This window comes from Lampris incognitus, chromosome 17 (assembly GCF_029633865.1).
Source record: "Lampris incognitus isolate fLamInc1 chromosome 17, fLamInc1.hap2, whole genome shotgun sequence".
Lineage (NCBI taxonomy): Eukaryota > Metazoa > Chordata > Actinopteri > Lampriformes > Lampridae > Lampris > Lampris incognitus.
Window position 1 is genome coordinate 12084129 of NC_079227.1, and position 18775 is coordinate 12102903.

Sequence of the window (18775 nt, forward strand, 5' to 3'; positions counted from 1 at the left end):
GTTTGAACTACTTCATACATTACTATGATTCTTAAGCCCTTACCTGGTTTTCCAGCTTCTGTTGGCGAATATCTGGGTCCTCCATGTCTAGGTTATAAGTGACGAAGACTCACGTTAGCCTGATCCCTTCACAATCACAAAAAACCCTGAAGTAAGACCAGCAGATCTGGGAATACTCCTCAAAACAAGATGAAATACAGCATCAAAGTGTTCAGTGTCTAAAGGACTTCCCCGTTAAAAACAAAAAAGTGTAACCTTTTGGCAAATAAAAATGAACTGGGCGTTTCATTCTTCCCTACTCCCTCCATCTGATATGGTCTGTCCACCTGCATGTAGCAGACGGCAAAGTAGATTAAAAGGGGATAAGGTTCTTAAAGTCCACTGCACAGCTCCTGCAGACACCAGGAGGACACCAGCGTCTAAATGAATACAGACGGGGACAATGTGTCGTAGTGCTGGTTCTCTTTAGCAGAGTTCTGCATGTAATGGTGGGGTGTAGTTGAACAATATCAAGTCTTTATTTACCTTGCAGGGGAATTTGGGTTTGGGGCCGTAAAAAAGTTACAGCATGCAAAAAACACAGCGTTAGACAATATTCAAATCTATGATGGTGCCATAAAGCAACAGCACAATACAGTGAACAGATCAAAGATAGACAAAGATATATGCTCACATCCAAAGGAAAGATGACCTGTTTAATCAGCTGAAAACTGTGCAAAATGTGCAGATATGCAAAAAATGAACAGAGGCAGAGGCCATTCACCACAACTCACTGCAAAGTGGTGAAAACATTGTCAAAATGGAGGGTTGAATTCTCACTGAGTGCCACCAACACTAAAAATGTCCTATGAACAGCGTATTTGTGCACTGTATTGTGTATTGTGTGTCTTCTCTTATGTGCTAGGAGACAGCCCAGCCCAACTTCGTGGCTGCAGTCAAGAAGTTGTGGCTCTTAAACCAACAAGTAAACCCTTGGCAAACGCTCCAGCCAGGGCTGTTGAGTCCCGGGCCTGTGGCTGTAGCATAAACTTGGTCCAAGAGCCATTAGTTCTGATCCACAGCCTCCTCAAGGCCCTCTCTGGCAATTTGGACACCCAACCCCCCCGAGAGTAACATACATACATACATACATACATACATACATACATACATACATACATACATACATATGAACATACACAGATACATTTATGCATACCCCCATACATAAAAACAGGATATTCCTCTTGGACAGGGGCAGTCATAAAGTCATCATCTGGTTAGGGCTGGTAAAAAAAAGAAAAAAGAAAATAGTAAAAAGATGTCTTGGTACTTTTTACACAGATAGAGAAGTGACACGGCTCGCTGAATACGCACATTCTTTGAGTGGCTTATTCACGCTGTGAGATCAGTGTATTACCAGTTTTCTCTCATTTATTTCGGATTAGGTTGGGTGGATGAGTGGCTGATTAAGCGTTGCGGGGCGGGAATACCAAACTTGGTACCGGAAGTAGAAAGCGGGAATGTTGTTGCTAGGATACAGACCACCGTAAACAGCTCGGCATTACAGAAGCAGGTTACTGCACGCTGCCAAGCAACAGACGGGTTATTTTATTTTTAGCTAAAAAAAACAAAAAACATTCAGGTCAAAACGCGTGTATTCAGTTTGCGCATACGCGCAACTTTTAACCAAAAGCAAACGAAAATGGATACGAAAATAAAGGTAGGATAAATTAATGAAATATCGCGAAGTCTGACCGGAATTGAATAATTATCAGCTAATTTATGATGGGTTTCGCGTATCTTTCAGTGTTATTTGTTGAATTTTAGGCCACTTAATGCTGCCAGTAATAATTTGAATGTAATGCTTGATTGGATCGGACTTTAAAAAAAATGTCGAAAGTGTCGTTTTGTTTCGTAGGTGCCACACCTTCCGAAGCCCAGAGTGCTGCTGTGGTAAGAGACGCGTCCATTTAGCGTGCCAGTGGTTCTCAATCAGGTCCTCATGTACTACCAGTACCGCTGGTTTTCTATTCTTGCCAGGTAGTTGACTACAGCCACCTGTTTTTTTTGTTTTTCCCCAGGTCTAAACCCTCCCTGATTGGAGGATAGAAGAACTGGAACAACAGAATGCAATAAACCACCTGGCAAGAATAGAAAACCAGCGGTAGGCTACTGGTGGCTCATGAGGACCTGACTGAGAACCACAGAACCATGCTGATTTGGAATACACGCTTCCTGCTTTATCTTCTGTTTAGAATTTTAATGTCATTATTTGAATTCCGTCTTCAGGGTAGATGCAAGCTTCAACGATATGGAGGAGATTGACAAAATGCAGTCCCTTCCCGATTTGGAGAGGTACCCACGATGGCTTTGTAACTCCGGACACACACACGCACACGCGCGCACACACACACACACACACACACACACACACACACACACACACACACACACGCTTATGCTGGGTTTCACTTCTCTTTCAGTGTCATCTGTTGAATTAAATTTGCTGGCAATAATTTGCATGCAATGCTTAATCGGATTCATCCGTATCCGCCCCCCCTCCCTCCCTCCCCGTCGCAGTGCGTTGGGTCGTGTGTTTCGTGTTGAGGCTCCCGAGCCGAGGAGAGGCGTCCTGTTGGAGCTGTACGTCCGGACGGTGCTGTTCTGCAGACGGAACGGCTTCAACCGAGCACAAACCTCCGCCCTCCTGTCAATCACCAGGCGCGTGCACGAGGCCAACATAGGTGATTGATTACGAAAGATAATTAAAAAAAATTGTTTGTTCCCGGTGTCGCCGCGGTCTAAAAGTTGTTTTTTTTTTTTACAATAAGACAAAACCTGGAGCATTGAGTGACCGACAGGTATTCATTAATTGGAAGATGTGTAAGGCAACACATGAGGGACATAATCGGCCTGTCTGACTGCAGTGTATGCGGTGGAAGAAAGCGTTATTTAGTAGGTTTTACTTGGTTCTAAATCCGGTCCTCAGGTACACGGACCCGCAGGCCCCACCAGTACCGCGGTCCAGTCACAAAGCAATAAATTCTCTTATATAAAAAAAGTAATGGTTAATTGTGTCACGTGACGTGAATCGTATTCTCACACACCGGCGCTGCTTCCTTCAGCCAATCCGAGACGTCCGTGCTCAGGTGCCACCAGTACTGCTGGTTTTCCATCCTGCCAGGTTGTTCCAGTTATTCCAGCCTCCATCAGGTAGGTGTTCACCTGGAACAACAGGTGAACACAACGATCTGACAGCAGGGGCACCACTGGGGATTTTGTGTCCCATAAAAAGAGATCACATTGATAATGTTTGTTAACCGGTTGTTCTTTTTCTTTCTTTTTGCCCCTTTTTCTCCCCAATTGTACTTGGCCAATTACCCCCCTCTGCCGATCCGGGGAGGGCTGCAGACTACCTCATGTCTCCTCCGATACATGTGGCGTCACCAGCCGCTTCTTTTCACCTGACAGTGAGGAGATTCGCCAGGGGGCGTAGCGCGTGGGAGCATCACGCTACCCCCCCCCCAGTTCCCCCTCCTCCCCGAACAAGTGCCCTGACCGACCAGAGGAGGCGCTAGTACAGCGACCAAGACAAATAGCCACATCCGGCTTCCCAACCGTAGACACAGCCAATTGTGTGCACGCCCGACCAAGCCGGAGATAACACGGAGATTCGAACCTACGATCTCCGTGTTGATAGGCAACAGAATAGACCGCCACGCCACCCGGATGTCCAACCTGTTCTAATACTTTTTGAGGGCCCTTGGAATCTCTGCCTGGCAAAATAGGAAAGAGCAGTTCTGGTGGTACTAGAGGACTGGATCGAGAGAATGATTCTCTCAAACTCTAGGACTCTTCCTACATGCTGTCATGCAACAACTCTGTTCAGGCTTCATTCAGCTTAAATAGATATGTGCATGTGTTTGAACTTTTTTTTTTAAAGTTTTGTTTGATTGCTTTCATTTGTCAGACGTGAATGGCAAAATATAACACCTTGCAAGGAAAGACTGCATATAACTGACTGCACATGCGTAGGTTTATAGCCACCACCTAGGGAACAGCCTTGGTGGCCTTGCAGAGCCAGGCCTGTCTCCACACTTGGTTTTAGCGCTGGAGAAAGCCTTACTGAGATGTCCATGCGGACAAGTTTTCTCCAAAGAAATGGTGATGGTGAAAGTAGTTTGTGGTTTGCTTTAACGGTTGTGGCTCTGGTAAATGGCGCATGTTGGTCAATCCCAGTTACTTAGAAATTGTTTTTCTATCGAAAATTCCTTTCACAGCATGTTGCTCTCACAAATCCTCTTTATCTTTCCCCACAGACACATCACTCAATAACACGGAACAGTGTTTGGAGTACTGCAGCGAGCTGCTGCTCTGTCACAGCGTCCGGGTGAGTGTACCAACCAGCGGGGAATACGACCTATGATACACACGTTATAACGCTTCACATACTTTCGATGTTGGAAGGTTTCTGATTCATAATTTTTGATGATTAATCCGTTTCTCTACTCTGCCCTAAACAGCGACCCCCCTTTAGCGTCGATCTCTACAGCTACCAGGAAGTGGCCAGGATCCTGGAGTACATCCAGGGCACCTACATCAGACACCACAACCTCTACAAGTATATTTTCACGCCTCAGGTATTCGTGAGAAGGTTTACTTTTTTCTGCTGTTTTGACATGAAATAGTTTGAATCTCTGTCACTAGGTTAGAATAAATGGGTTAAAATGGAACTAGATGGGCGTCCAAGTAGCGTGGCGGTCTATTCTGTTGCCTACCAACACGGGGATCGCCGGTTCGAATCCCCGTGTTGCCTCCGGCTTGGTCGGGCGTCCCTACAGACACAATTGGCCGTGTCTGCGGGTGGGAAGCCGGATGTGGGTATGTGTCCTGGTCACTGCACTAGCGCCTCCTCTGGTCGGTCGGGGCACCTGCTCGGGGGGGTGGGAGAACTGGGGGGCATAGCGTGATCCTCCCACGCGCTACGCCCCCTGGCGAACCTCCTCATTGTCAGGTGAAAAGAAGCGGCTGGTGACTCCACATGTATGGGAGGAGGCATGTGGTAGTCTGCAGCCCTCCCCGGATCGGCAGAGGGGGTGGAGCAGCGACCGGGATGGCTCGGAAAATAGGGTAATTTGCCAAGTACAACTGGGGGGGGAGGAAGGAAGGAATGAGATGTGTTTTTTTTCTCCCCCTCAAGTGAAGATTTAATTGTTGCAGCTGCAGATGATATGATGCAGCAAAAAGCACAACGACATAAGCAAGGAAGCAAAGAAGACACGGAACATAACACACAGCCCATAGCAACATGGGAAACGTGTGAGATGAGCTTGAGGGGATGTGATTTTTAACGGCAGGTATGCGGTGTGAGCACACAGCAGTAAAACTAGACACCGAGGACCTGTTGATCATTAACAAGTTGTCACATTGTTTCCTGAAAGCAGACATGACTCATTGCACCTCGGAGTGTGTGGCGGTATGATTCTGAGGATATGAGGTAAACCACAGCCTCTTAGCTGGAAAAAGCAAGTCGTTTCCAGTTTGTGCCGTACCCGAGGCTGAGGAGTTGTGTGACCAGTTGGGGAAATGAACACCTGACTGTGAAAATGTAACGGGAGTGACAGCAGAGCTCTTACAGGGGGGGGGGGGGTGGCGCTTGCTTTACCCTGCTGAGAAATCAAACGGTGTTCAGAATTATTTTTCCTTATTTTCATTTTGGCTCAGGTACGACTGGATCTGTCTCTGGTTTACCATGGGATGCCAGAGGAAGCCCACCTGAACACTGAGGACTCTGAATCTCCGGGTAATATAATTATGAAATCGGTATTTTACCAAATCGGTGTTTAATTTCTCTTGAGATGCTACGTTTCATTTATTTATTTAGGTAGACAAGGCAATCCACCCACTATTTTGTGGTGTGAATCGGGAAAGTTGTGATGGTAGGTGGTTAAAAACAACGGCGGGGCGTCCGGGTAGCGTAGCGGTTTATTCCGTTGCCTACCAACACGGAGATCACTGGTTCAAATCCCTGTGTTACCTCCGGCTTGGTCAGGCGTCCCTACAGACACAATTGGACGTGTTTGCAGGTGGGAAGCCAGATTTGGGTATGTGTCCTGGTCGCTGCACTAGCACCTCCTCTGGTCGGTCGGGGCACCTGTTCGTGGGACAGGGGGAACTGGGGGAATAGCGTGATCCTCCCACGCACTACGTCCCCCTGGTGAAACTCCTCACTGTCAGGTGAAAAGAAGCGGCTGGTGACTCCACATGTATCGGAGGAGGCATGCGGTAGTCTGCAGCCCTCCCGGGATCGGCAGAGGGGGTGGAGCAGCATACTCATGGATACTTTCACACAGCAGTATTCTTTTTCTTCTTTTTAATCCACGAACTACACCAGAAGAGGGAAAGGAGCTGGAGAAAGACTTAGAGATGGGAGAAGGAAAAGATGGTCCTTCTGAACCTCAGGAACCCCCGACTGCTGAACCAGAGGTCACCACACCAGGTACAGCTGGAGCCAACATCTCCACCCAGAGCAGCTATGCTGTCATTAGCCTCTGTGAGACAAACACCCTCTGGCGTTACTTCAGTGGTGGGGTGTGTGTGTGTGTGTGTGTGTGCGTGTGTCCTGCCTGTTAGGCTCCAGGTCAGAGTTGACAGCTTTGATTCAGCAGGCAGTCGAAGAGGAAGTGACGCGTGTGTCTGTTCACCTCGAGCAGAGACTGAAGGAGAGCGAAGAACAGCTGAACACCGCGTTGGCCTCGCTACAGCTCAACCTCCAGGGCAGGAAGTAAAGGGTAAAATAATCATGGAAAAGAGAAAACTCGTGTCCTGTATTTCAATGGAATTTTTGTTTATTTTTTTTAAGCATTCATCATTTTGTAGTATTTCTCTCATCTGTTTGAATCTTTTACTGCAGTCCCTTCTAATGGCCATGAAGTCAAACCATGACTACACACACACCCACCCACACACACTCACACAACAACATGTTTAAATGTTTTATTTTTGTTAATAAACCTGTTTTCTTCGATATTATAGATATGTGGATTATAGTTTAGTTGTCACACAGGCAGGTTCTTTAATAAGGTGGTCGTCACATAAGGTGAATGAGGAATGTTACTCGTTTAAATCTGCAACAAATACAAGTAATGTAAAAATACTAATACTGCCTTGGAGAGGAATGAGCCGTCATTCAGTTTCTCTGAATGCACTTTCTGGTGCACATGCTTGGTTGCTAGCATGTATTAGTTAGAGGTATTGTCAAACTAATCAAAACATTACTGTCAACCCAACTTGAGGAATTTCTTACCAGTAACACGCCAAAACCAGATTTTTAACGTCCATTGCTACTAATTGGTCAAATCAATGTAAAATAAATGTAAAAACCTAAATCCATTGATTAAAAAAATAACAATTTCAGTGCAATAATTGAAAGAATGTAAGAAATAAGTTCCCATTTAACTGATCACTTAATAAAATCCTTAAGAAAATTCCTAACAAACCAAGGTGTTTTCATGCCACTTGTTCACAACAGATGACACCCATATCTTGTTTTACATTAAAGTGGCGCAACTAATCATTTTTTTCTATAGCCACTGACTTCTTTTTGAAGAGTCTGAAACTGCCTCTTCTTCCATCAGATTATATTAAGATATATTGCATATTAAGGCATGCACCCTTCTCTATAAATAACAGAACATTTGTGCAAAGTGATCAGCAGTAAAGACAGATGATGACATGAGACCAACACCTGTATGGAACAATAGTTGCACCACCACATGCAAAATGTAACATGACTCAACCACAAAAAAAACAAAACAAAAAAACAAAAACCAAACAAACAAAAATAAACAGCACAGTTGAAAATGAGGTTTGAACTTTAGGTTTCAAAGTCCTCTAGGCCTAGTAGCATGATCTTAGCTGTGTTTTGGAAGAGGGCAGCTCTGTTCTGCTGCTCCCCTTTCTTGACCCAGTGGCCGTAGATCCGGAAGGCACAGCCATCAATGAGTTTGCGCACACCACGGATGGAGTATGGGTCCCGTGCTAGAACCTCCCGGGTCAAAGGCCGAGTACGGCGGTACCGGCTGTACATTCTAATGCAGGCCAGCACGCTCACTATCAGGACCTGAGGGGGAAGGAGGGACAGATCGATGAATTTTGCAAGAAGAAATGAAACTAGAGACTTCAGTGGTTGGTTTTGCTTTTTTGTCTCGTAAGCCAACATTACTGGTTACGCAGCAAAGAAAGTTTGTCTTTCAGTAAAACGAATTTACTTGATAAAGACAGGCGGTCAGTGTTGCAACTCACCCTAAATGTCTTTCTGGGGCTGAAGAGCCGCACGTCCTCCCTCTGGTACTGTCTGAAGAAGGCATGGGCTAAGGCTTGTTCAGCTGTGAGACGGTGAGCTGGGTCCACGACCATCAGCCTGGAGATCTGAAAGGAAAAGAGAGGCTTGGTTTGTTTATATTGTCTGCCAGCTGGTAGATTCGAGCATTGCAAGATGGCCTGTTCCTGGTACTGTTAAGGCCAACAGCCTTTGAGGATACAAAGAAATAAGCTCTGAACTAACACTTAAACAGAGATGACATTCAAACCATTTTTTTTATATTATGCATTATGCAGAGTAACAACAGCAGATTTAACAGTAGGGTTTGTTCAATTATTCCTTTTCAAAATTTAAGTGCTCCTGCTGTGTAAGAAAGAATACATATTGTTAACAGTCTAAGTCTTTTATCAGATGAAACAAAGGAGGTTTCTTAAGATGGGAATCCACACAGCTAGCTATTCAGTTCAAAATGCCATCAACAAACCATCTGAACTGAGAGCCACACAGTGGTGTCCTACCAGGTCTTTGACAGTGTCGGACCGGTCATCCCACTCCGGGGAGCTGAACTGGTACCGCCCCTCCATGATCATCCTCAGCATGAGCATCTGTTTACGATGCCAGAAGGGAGGTGATCCGGCCAGTAAGGTGAACAGGATCACTCCACATGCCCAGCTTAAAAACATGAAAATGGATCAGAAAAAAATGACATGGAGCTCAAGCAGAACAAATACACTATTGGCAAAATACTTACAGGTCAACCTCTTTCCCGTAGCCTGGGTGCATCTCATCCATGGAGCATTTAAGTATTTCAGGAGCCAAATAACCTGGAGTCCCACAAAGCTCTGAGTTCACAGAATAAAAGATGGAATAAAGTAAACAAGTTAGAAAAGAAAAAAAACATGTGCTTTAAATTGCATGAGCAAATCCATCAAACTAGTATTTTTTTTATCTTCCTGTTGTGATCACCTCTGAGATTCTCTCCAGGCTGCAGCTGCACAGAGAAACCAAAGTCAGACAGTTTGATGTGTCCCTGGTCGTCCAGCAGAATGTTCTCAGGTTTCAGGTCCCGGTGGACTATGTTGAGGGAGTGGAGATACTGGACCGCCTCCAGCAGGGCCCTCACCATACTCCTGCAGTAGCAACAAGATTAAAGAAAAATGAATAACTTCTGCCAAATATCGCGCTAAGAACTCAAAGTTCAGGGGTGGGGGTGTCTGAGCAGACAAGAAATGGGGAGTGTGGCTGGTTGGAATCAGACTCTCTTTGGTCGGTGTGGGGAGGCAACATGTAGACATTTTTCTGCACTTGTGATGCATCTGTAGACAAAAACTGCATGGACACGTAAGCATTCAGGACTGCACACTCATGGAAGAGTTCAACCAGCAGGGGTGCAATTTTTTACAGGAAATGTGGATATCATACTTGCACAGAAATGTTCTGATTCTACCCAAGATTGATGGTGCAGTTACTCTTTAACATAGTATTCAAGAAGCAATGTGCACACAGTGCTCAATATTAATATATGATGACATTTTGATGACATCAAAACCAAGTAGACTTGGTTTTGATGTTTGGGGCATAACAATATTAACATAACAAAATTAAAATTCTCCAGTTATCATGACTGCTGATTTAATAAATGTCTCTTTACGGCACTATAGTTGCTCCAGTGAGGGTGCTCATTTGATATCGCTCTAATTTGTTTTGATGTTTGTCTTGGGTCTCACCTTGTTTCCTTTTCACTCAGTGTCACTTTTTCTGTGAGGTAGTCAAAAAGCTCTCCTCTCCTCATGCTGAAACAAAAAACCACGAGCGACCGCAGTTATACAAATGTTCATTTAATGTTAACATATCTGCAATTGCTATACAAGACCTATTAATCAACATACTCACAGGTCAAACACCAAAAATATGAAGGTCGTTGACTCGTAAGAATCGATGAGAGTGACTAAGGGGAAACGATGACACACTAATGAAATTGAATTCTTTATTACACAGAATTAAAAAGTCTTGTGAGCGGAAAGAGGAATATACCAACGTACTGATTGAGGCATGGCCCTTAACCATGTTTAGGACTTGGATCTCCTTCAGTGTGGAGGTTTTCACCTCCTCTAGCTGCTGAGCTGTCATCTTCTCAGCCGTGATTTCAATGATCTTCACGGCCAGCTCCTGTCCTGTGTGTCTGTGCACGCACCTCCGCACCACACTGCTCACACCCCTGGCACAGATAGTGAGCAACTGAGTCTGAGCTTTGAAGGTCCAAGCTGTGATTTATTTGATCACATGAAACCGAGGTATATTTACATACATGATTAAACAGTCCGAGTTACAGATTGAACATAAGCATTTCATGCCGTTCTAAACAGAACAGTTTATAATATGGGCCGTTTTACTTTTTAAGTTGTTAAGTGTTAAGTCATCGGAGACCTGTCAACCAATTTGAGAGTGACAGTTGTTAAGTGTTAGTCGTCAGGAGACCTGTCAACCAATTTGAGAGTGACAGCAGACTCCAATCCTGTGTTTTTTTGCCTTTTGCCATCGGGGCTACCCTTTAGTTACCATTTGAATTCAGGATCGTACGTTTTAAAAGAACAAAAGTCCGCTTGATGCTCGTTTCTGTGTCCCCTTACACTGGACTCACCTTCCAACCACCTCTTTCGGGTCATACTTTTGGTAAAACTCCTTGGCCCCAACCCAATCCGGTAGTTCATCTCCGACAACTATGTCTTTGGTCATGATGAAAAAAGCTGGCGTCTATAACAACATGGCACAAGATCATGAGACCGACTGTTTTTGTAGCAGCAACATACTGCAAACTTAGGATCACTCGCAACGCAGCTAATCTGCACAGTCTGAGAACAGCGTTAAAAATGCATCTTATTTCTGGGGACGGTGCGGGAAAACCTTCAGTTTACTGGCGCACACTTGGCAGCATGTAATGGTCCCCTCCCTGTCGTGCGTTACAAATGTGCCCTGAAACCACTGACGCTACTAGCTTCTGTCATTTTGGCTTTGGCCTTGGCTTTTGTTAGCGGGTTGAGGGTGCGTACCGGAAGTCACTTACCCGTATGCGTTCAAAAGGCAAATTTCATGACAGCAGAAGACACCGAGCGTCGTATCTGACTCTATAATGCCATCAATGTCAAGGGGGCCTTGCGTTAGGCCATCGCAGAAAGCGATTCGGAACTGATGCTCGCTAATGTCAACGGAGGCACCTGGACTGTTTACATTCTGGTCACGGTTCTCCAAACTGGTGTTTTACTACGTGAAGCAGCAGCGCCGCCATGTGGACGGAATACGACGCCGGCAGGATATTTACGCGCCAGTATTTCTAGAAAATACACCGATTGCGTGAATACATTTCTAAAATGTGTATTGATACTTGCAAAAAGACGCATCCTGGCATTTTTCCTCCTTAATATCCGATTCGAACGACACGGAAATTACAAAAAAAATAGAAAATGAAAAAAAAATTGGTTTAACCGTCCACCGGAAGTACGACCTTGTCATCTTCCGTAGCTTCCGGACGGTGAACGAGCGAGTAGCGCTGCCGCTCGTTAAGGTTTGTAAATTACTCTGGAAATTAAAGGGCTGTGTACGTGTTTTTAAGCGAAGATGGACTGCATATGCGATACATCAGTAAATTTGGGTCCTGCTTTGGTAAACCGCCGGACTAATGCTTCATTGCAATAATCCCAGTGCGCTGTTTAGCGAGCCGTTTAGCAAATTTAGCACGTCTTAACTCGCCAGTGATGCTAACGCCATGTACCCGTTTGTATGTAACATACCATAATGAAGGCGATAATTAGCTAGCTTTTCCACTCGGTGTCCCACAACCGCTCCCAGATTTTATAATTCATCAACAAATATATTCTTGTTGATGACCTGAGAGTGGAGAAGGTTGTTTCAAACCACATTCAGTCTGTTCCTGAGCCAAGATGTGTTCATAAAAAAACGTTACTATTTTCATGATCAAACCCAAACCGTTTGGTGTCGTTGGCTTTGAAAGAGGGACCCCTTCTCTAATTCTCATCCTGAGGTTCCTCCCGGTTTTTTTCACGTTTTTTTCTGTGAAAGTTTTTTCCCTGTTATGAATCGATGGTCAAAAGATAGGCACCTATTCTACTTTTGTTTATGATAGAATTTAATCTGAATTTAAAGCCCCCTGAGACTGAATTGTGATTTATAGCCAACGAAATAAAATTTGACTTGTGTGTTTCTAATGGGAAAGGTTTGTTAACTCTTGCTTTCTCATTACAGAGGGAAGGATGTCAGGCGTTGGGGGTGGGAAGCGACCCTCGGGAGGGGACAGTCCCCCTGGCCCGCCTGAGAAGAAGAGTAAGAAAGAAGAGAAGACAACGACGACCCTCATTGAGCCCATACGTATAGGGGGAGTGTCTTCTACGGTCAGTTACCTTTACCAGGCCACTTTGTCAACATAATTTCTCTCTCTAGATGGTTTCGGTACAGAAATATCACAGATCATATACACTGACAGCTAAGTAATTTTTTACGTATTAGGATTTTGTCTTGGTGGGATGCTCAATAAATAGATGCAAGTTCATAAATGCACAATGGGCATGAATTATTTGAAGTAGAACAAAAACTACAGAAAATTCTTTATGTATACTCAATAATTCAGGTAAGGAAATCACAGAAAGTTGAATCAGTTCATATGGACACAATGTTTATTGAGAGAAACGTTTTATAACTCATCTAAGTGACTTCTTCACTCTAAACTGACTGCAGGTACCCCCCCCGGTAAACAGCACAGTGGCATAATGACCAAAAACAACGACTGGTTTCATATGCAAATTACGTGAGCATTAACTAGAGTTAGAGTTGGTGATGGGGGACAGTTGGTTGTTGATGTTTATCGTAAACCAACACATACTTTTTTAACGGTTTATTTTTATTGGTTTTCTCATATACACAGTAGTTTACAGTAGAAAATGTAAAGTTGAATTATCAAGGATAAGAGAGAAAAAAAGGTTCAACATGTTAAGTTAATATTTCAAGACCAGTCCCCCCCGACCCCTTCCACCAGACAAGCGCCATAATAGAGGCAATGGAGTAAGAAAGGAAGGGTGTACGGTGAGCCTGCTTTATCTCAATTCAGTCCCCGTTCTCTAGACCTAGTATTTTCAGGAGCCATTCTTGTAGGAAGGCGATTGTGTTTTTCCCCTCAACTCCCTCTGGAAAGCCAACCAGCCTTAGATTTTGCCTTCTTGCCCTGTTTTCCAAATCATCAAGATTTTCTTTTAGATCGTTAATTGCTCCCCCTCTTGTTTTTTTTGGGTTTTTTTTGGGGGGTTTTTTTTTTGGTTGTCATCGACATCTTCAGGCTTTCTGTGTAGCTCACCTGCTTGTCTTTGATGTCTTTAACACGTTGCCCCAGTGCACAGTTGTCACTGATAAGTGTTTCCACTGAGTCAGATATAACATTCAACTTGTGGTCCAACAAGGTTTGAATTTTGTTGATCGCTTTGTCCATTTCCTCAAGAAACCATGTCGGCAGAGCTTCGGTATTAGCTTTGGTCTAATGCTAGTGCTAGTCATGTCCGGAGTGTTTGTCTTTTTTGCTTTTGTTTTCCTTCGTCGCTGCTTCAGCTTTTTTCGGGGACTTATCCAACATAATGGTGTTGATTTGTGATAAAAGGCAGCAGTAGTTGTTTTGGTATTTGTGTTGCATGCAAAGGGATTAAAATAAACGAATTGGAACAGGAGCTGGTTTCACTGTGTCCGTCTTCTACACTGCCATCTTTAACCCCCAAAACCAATGGCGGACTGGCCATCTAGAGCACCGGGAGTTTTCCCGGTGGGCTGCTTGACAATTGGGGTTGATGCAACGCAAAATATAAATAACCCCAGCCTCCACTCACATAAAAATAACCATGTGTTTTGTATCTGACCAGCCCAGGCGAGTGGGCTGCCAGTCCATTGCAGTTGGGTATTAAATCTGTCAGCCTCTCTTCTCCCAGCCACTTACTTTTGGTCCGGTCCATTCTAACGTTTCCTGGGCCCTGCCCCTTTCCCATCTCTGTTAAATAGCGACATTTAAATAAATAGTGGAGTGGAGCAAGATGGACAAACAAAAAGAGAAAAAACTTAAAGGTGGTTAAAATTATTTCTTTTACTGGTCAGATGGTAAAATGTACTCCTTCTAGCCAGCCTCCTCCTAAGAGCAACATGTTCCCCTTGTTCTATTTTACTAAAGTTAGTGTTATAAATATTGTTCAGTCATCTTGTTTACATAAAGTGTGGCATGGTTTGTGTGGGTGGTGGTGTATCACTGGGGGGGGGGGGGGAGTTGGTGGGCCAGTCTGAGTCAAAAAGTCCAGGGCCATTTTTCATTCCCAGTCCACCCCTGCCCCCAAACCAACGCATACTGATCAATACTTAAGGTTTGACTCTCATCATCCATTGGAGCACACTGGAGCGTGAGTGTCTGTAATAGAACCCAATAATGAATAAAGTATTCTGATTCTGATATTCTGATTCTGGAGGAGTCATCAGGACTCTGTACCACTGAGCTGACAACGTCCCCAGCGACACAGCGGCCGGTGAAGGGGAGAAATCTCACATTAATTAGGCCCTGGTTAAGTGTGGTTATCCTAACTGGGCATTTGTCAAATCCAGGAAGATGCCCAAACAGTGCACCAGTGACTCAAAGAGAGGAGAAGGACAACAGCTGCCTAAATGTAAACCAGTGGTGATTCTGTATTTAGTGGGAGTGTCGGAACAGTTGAGACATGTATTTTCTAAACATCATTTCTCCGTTGCTTTCAAACCCCACAACACACTGCGCCAGCAATTGGTCCACCCCAAGGATCAGGTCCCCCGGCACAAACAGAGCAATATAGTATACACTGTTAAGTGCCGGGAGGATTGCTGTGACATGTACATTGGGGAAACCAAACAGACATTGGGCAAGAGGATGGCATAACACAGAAGAGCTAACGTGTCAGGCCAGGACTCCACGGTCTACACCCATCTACAGGCCTGTGGCCACTCTTTCAAGGATGAGGATGTGCACATCCTTGATGGAGAGTAACGCTAGTTTAAACGGGAAGTCAAAGAGGCCATCTATGTGAAGAGGGAACAACCATCCCTGAACCGGGGGGGGGGGGCTAAGAGTACATCTATTTCCATCTTACAATGCTGTGATTGCAACTATTCCCCAATCCTCTGTGAATAGTACACATGGCCATTGTAACTAGCTAATGGTCACAGCAATTTGCATATGAAATCGATCGGTTTTTGGTGGTTATGCCACTGCATTTTTTTATAATGGTGGGGATACCTGCAGTCAGTTGAGACTGAAGAAGTCACTTAGATGAGTGATGAAACGTTTCTCTCAATAAAGGTTGTGTCCAGATGAGCTGATTCAATGCTCTGTGAAGCTACAGAAAAGTATCTATGCTTGTAAGAGTGTATAAGTATCTCATTTGTAAGGGATTTGGAAGTGATGTGTATCTTGTTACATAGTGCAAGAACTGATTATCACTAATAGGTATTTACTGCATTTTGTCCCACTCTAATACGCAGTATTAACATGGGCAGTGTTAAACTTGATGGAGACAGATCTCCAGTGTCTACTTGATTGTCCTGTGTCATCACTTGCAGGAGGAAATGGACATGAAGGTGATCCAGTTTAAAAACAAAAAGTTGTGTGAGCGCCTGGAGCAAAGGCAGGCCATGGAGGATGAGCTGCGTGAAAAGATAGAAAAGCTGGAAAAAAGACAAGCGACAGATGACACCACGCTGCTTATTGTAAACCGCTACTGGTCTCAGGTATATATTTACATTTATATATGCAAATATATGTACCACATAAGAAAACTTCTCAATTCTAAGTAGATTCTGATCTGGTCTCTAACTCACAGCTGGAAGAAAGCGTTCGTATCCTGCGCCAACGCATTGAGCCACCAACCTCCCAGACACCTGCCCTGGACCCTCCTTCTGCCTTGCCACCTGACTCTGCTACAATGGGGATGGATGGAGAAATTCCACTTCCGCCAGCCCCCACTCAGCCTTCATCTCCACTCCCAGAGCCAGAGAATGATGGGGAGCCACCCGAGCCGCAGCCCCGGGAGGAGCAGCCAGAGCAGCAGCCACCTCCGCCTCCCGACAGGCTGGATGACACATCTGTGGAGCCCTCCCAGGAATCAGCCACAGGTTAAGGAGAAGTTTTATAATCATAGCTTCTGTCTCTGAGTGGCTTTTCCTCTGATATCACACCAGAGGTTTGCAGCATGAAAAAGCAGTAATCAGCATGCAGAGGTTCGAAGCTATTGTAGCATGTTTTTTATTTAGATCTCAACACTACAAGACCAGGAAAAAGAGATAGGGGGCAGCAACAAACCAAGGTGCTAGCTGCATTGCAAATGAAGAATACAATTCAAAAACCACTCAAGCATTATGGTGGTGTAGTGATGCATGATTTGCTTTTCAGCCTGATTCCAGCCCATTGTTGTCAGCAGTTATCCATCCTTCTGAAGTGTCCGTGAACAAGACACTGAATTCCTACCAGCTCCAGAGAACCTGTTCTCTAGCTAACCCCAATCTCTGACACTTGACCTCCTTGTAAAATGGATCATCTGAAAAAGGAATTTGGGTTTGAGTTTCAGCAAATTAGCATGAGATGAATGTGAATTTATATTAATGGATCACAAGCAGAAAACCGTGATAGAGTAAAGGAGGGAACAGTTTAGGTTCCCTAACATGTACAGGTGAACTATGATGTCATAGATGGGTTGTAGAACCGATCCATTTTCAGTGAAATACCACAATCCTAAACTCAAGCCATGGAAGGTTTTGTTGTCTCCCATCCTTTTATCAATGACATCTTACAAAGATGTCATTGACATCTTACAAAGATGTCATTATTCAGGATTTCAGTCTCCTTATCTATCATTCTAAATCCATCAGTTTGTCTTTCTGTCCATTTATCTATTTGTCTCTATCTCTCTGCCTGTCTCTGGCCCTGCCTAACCATCTGTCTATATCTATTTCTCTATCCGCCTTTTTGTCTGTCTGTCTCTTGTCTCGCTGTTTCTCTGCATCGCTTGTGTAACAATCAACTTTCATTTCCATTAATAACAGTTTTCCATTTTTTTCTCTGCTTCCCTGGTTTTTTGTCATTGTTAATTTATTGTACGTTTATGCAAATTTTTGATGTGCAGACTCACTGCCACCCCCTCCCCCACTGAGCGAGAATACCAAGGTCTTCCTGGCAACACTGGACCACAGTGGCGAAGAGGAGCTCAGTCTGCAACTGCAGGACCGCATGCAGTTTAGTAAGGAAGCTGTTGCCTGCCTGGTGTGTGTTTTTGACAGACTCTACAGCCGCATCCAGGAGCTCTGCAACAAAGTCCAGGCTGCAGGTAACCACAGATATGGAACCACGGAGGTGACAAGACTACATAGTAATAACTAATAACAGTAGTAGTCATAATCTATGATAGTTACTATGAAATACATGGCTGCTTTAAATAATCAGTCTATACACTTGCTGTTGCCACTGCTCAATCATGACAGTCTTTAAGTAAGCATGTCTAAGTATTTTTTCTGCCTGTCTTTGTATTTTGTTGATTGCCATGTGTTATTTGGGACACCACAACATAAGAGTTCCTACTTAACATCCCATGTGACAGATAACTTAAGGTTTGCTCACTGGGTCCATGTATGCAGTGATATAGTAAACAATTGCAAGCTGAGCATCGGTATTGTAAGTTGCATCTTTCATGTGTCATGTCAGCATCTGCGATTCAAACAGTAAATAAGGGAACAACCTCATCAGCTTTCATCACAAAGACTAGAAAAGACATGAGTGGAGCGAGGCCCATTAGCGTGATCTGATTTTTATGACCATGTGTTTGTAATCTGGTGTTTGTCAGCAGTAAGTGAGGATGATAGCCAGTCTGATGTTATCAATCAGAACCACACTCTGCAGGATGAAAACGGCCGCCTGCATGACCTGGCTTCTTTCCTACAGGGCCGACACCATAAGATGTCCATGGAGGTAGGCTCTTTTCTGCACCCGATGTAGTAGCTGTCGTTGCGTATTGATGTGTATGTTGTGCATTTATTTGTAACCCCACTGCTCGTGCTGCAATTTTAGGTATCTAAATGAGAGTTCTCCATTGGTGTCCAGACTGGTTCCATCTTTAACCATGTATTCAGAAAGTTGAAAGGACAACACATGAGCACAGAAGGAATATTTCCACCATGAACTAGAGGAAAAGGTTTTGGTCACTGTAGGGTGATCATTTAGATTCATAGACTTTAGTTTGCAAAACATGTCTGAAACATAGGAACCCAGATTCTTTAGGGTTAATATTTTGTTCAATATGCCTGCTTTCTGACGTTGGCACAAGTTTAAACTATTGATACAAAAAAATTACATCAATGGTTTGAAAGCCTGTGTAGTTGGAATATGTGCTATACATGCATATGTAGAGAAAAAAA

The 18775-nt window shown here is 44.2% G+C and overlaps 4 protein-coding genes and 1 long non-coding RNA gene across 9 annotated transcripts in view; 3 read left to right on the plus strand and 2 right to left on the minus strand.

The window, feature by feature from the left end:
- The window catches only part of si:dkey-220f10.4 (tubby protein), a 12018-nt gene extending 11933 nt beyond the window's left edge, over positions 1 to 85 (minus strand). Inside the window, exon 1 of the mRNA XM_056297656.1 lies at positions 44 to 85. Within this exon, the coding sequence (XP_056153631.1) occupies positions 44 to 85 (42 nt within the window). The remainder of the gene's footprint in view (positions 1 to 43) is intronic.
- A 1475-nt stretch (positions 86 to 1560) lies between these two features.
- LOC130127344 (uncharacterized) lies at positions 1561 to 2288 on the plus strand. Its single transcript, XR_008811807.1, has 3 exons — positions 1561 to 1702; positions 1901 to 1935; positions 2272 to 2288. It is a non-coding gene; the product is annotated as an uncharacterized LOC130127344 (long non-coding RNA).
- cfap119 (cilia and flagella associated protein 119) lies at positions 1685 to 6952 on the plus strand. The gene is made up of 9 exons (XM_056297627.1): positions 1685 to 1702; positions 1901 to 1935; positions 2272 to 2337; positions 2563 to 2726; positions 4302 to 4372; positions 4506 to 4622; positions 5707 to 5785; positions 6377 to 6481; positions 6616 to 6952. The coding sequence occupies exons 1-9, from the start codon at positions 1685 to 1687 to the stop codon at positions 6768 to 6770; spliced, it is 810 nt and encodes a 269-aa protein (XP_056153602.1). The 3' UTR covers positions 6771 to 6952.
- Positions 6953 to 7094: 142 nt separating this feature from the next.
- phkg2 (phosphorylase kinase, gamma 2 (testis)) lies at positions 7095 to 11544 on the minus strand. The gene is made up of 10 exons (XM_056296957.1): positions 11370 to 11544; positions 10947 to 11059; positions 10348 to 10523; positions 10199 to 10253; positions 10033 to 10098; positions 9272 to 9435; positions 9057 to 9147; positions 8824 to 8977; positions 8287 to 8412; positions 7095 to 8104 (listed from the first exon to the last, which is right to left on the minus strand). Exons 2-10 carry the CDS (start codon positions 11039 to 11041, stop codon positions 7859 to 7861), a joined length of 1173 nt encoding a protein of 390 aa, XP_056152932.1. The 5' UTR covers positions 11042 to 11059; positions 11370 to 11544; the 3' UTR covers positions 7095 to 7858.
- A 285-nt stretch (positions 11545 to 11829) lies between these two features.
- The window catches only part of rnf40 (ring finger protein 40), a 30941-nt gene continuing 23995 nt past the window's right edge, over positions 11830 to 18775 (plus strand). For 2 of the 5 annotated variants that reach the window (XM_056296951.1, XM_056296954.1), the window contains exons 1-6: positions 11851 to 11965; positions 12566 to 12711; positions 15932 to 16099; positions 16192 to 16483; positions 17491 to 17691; positions 18205 to 18329. In XM_056296951.1, coding sequence (XP_056152926.1) covers positions 11932 to 11965; positions 12566 to 12711; positions 15932 to 16099; positions 16192 to 16483; positions 17491 to 17691; positions 18205 to 18329 — 966 coding nt within the window. In that variant the 5' untranslated portion in view covers positions 11851 to 11931. Of the gene's footprint in view, positions 11966 to 12565; positions 12712 to 15931; positions 16100 to 16191; positions 16484 to 17490; positions 17692 to 18204; positions 18330 to 18775 lie in introns of all 5 variants that reach the window. The other 3 variants (XM_056296952.1, XM_056296955.1, XM_056296953.1) reach the window with 2 other exon arrangements.

Excerpts from the sequence above, each read along its gene's own strand:
- cfap119 (XM_056297627.1), top strand. Across the intron at positions 2,727-4,301 it reads CGTGCACGAGGCCAACATAG|ACACATCACTCAATAACACG; the intron begins GTGATTGATTAC and ends CTTTCCCCACAG. Across the intron at positions 4,373-4,505 it reads TGCTCTGTCACAGCGTCCGG|CGACCCCCCTTTAGCGTCGA; the intron begins GTGAGTGTACCA and ends TGCCCTAAACAG.
- phkg2 (XM_056296957.1), bottom strand. The coding sequence starts at position 11,041 with ATGACCAAAGACATAGTTGTCGGAGATGAACTACCGGATTGGGTTGGG. Across the intron at positions 9,148-9,271 it reads GCCTGGAGAGAATCTCAGAG|AGCTTTGTGGGACTCCAGGT; the intron begins GTGATCACAACA and ends CTGTGAACTCAG. Across the intron at positions 8,105-8,286 it reads GCCCCAGAAAGACATTTAGG|GTCCTGATAGTGAGCGTGCT; the intron begins GTGAGTTGCAAC and ends CTTCCCCCTCAG.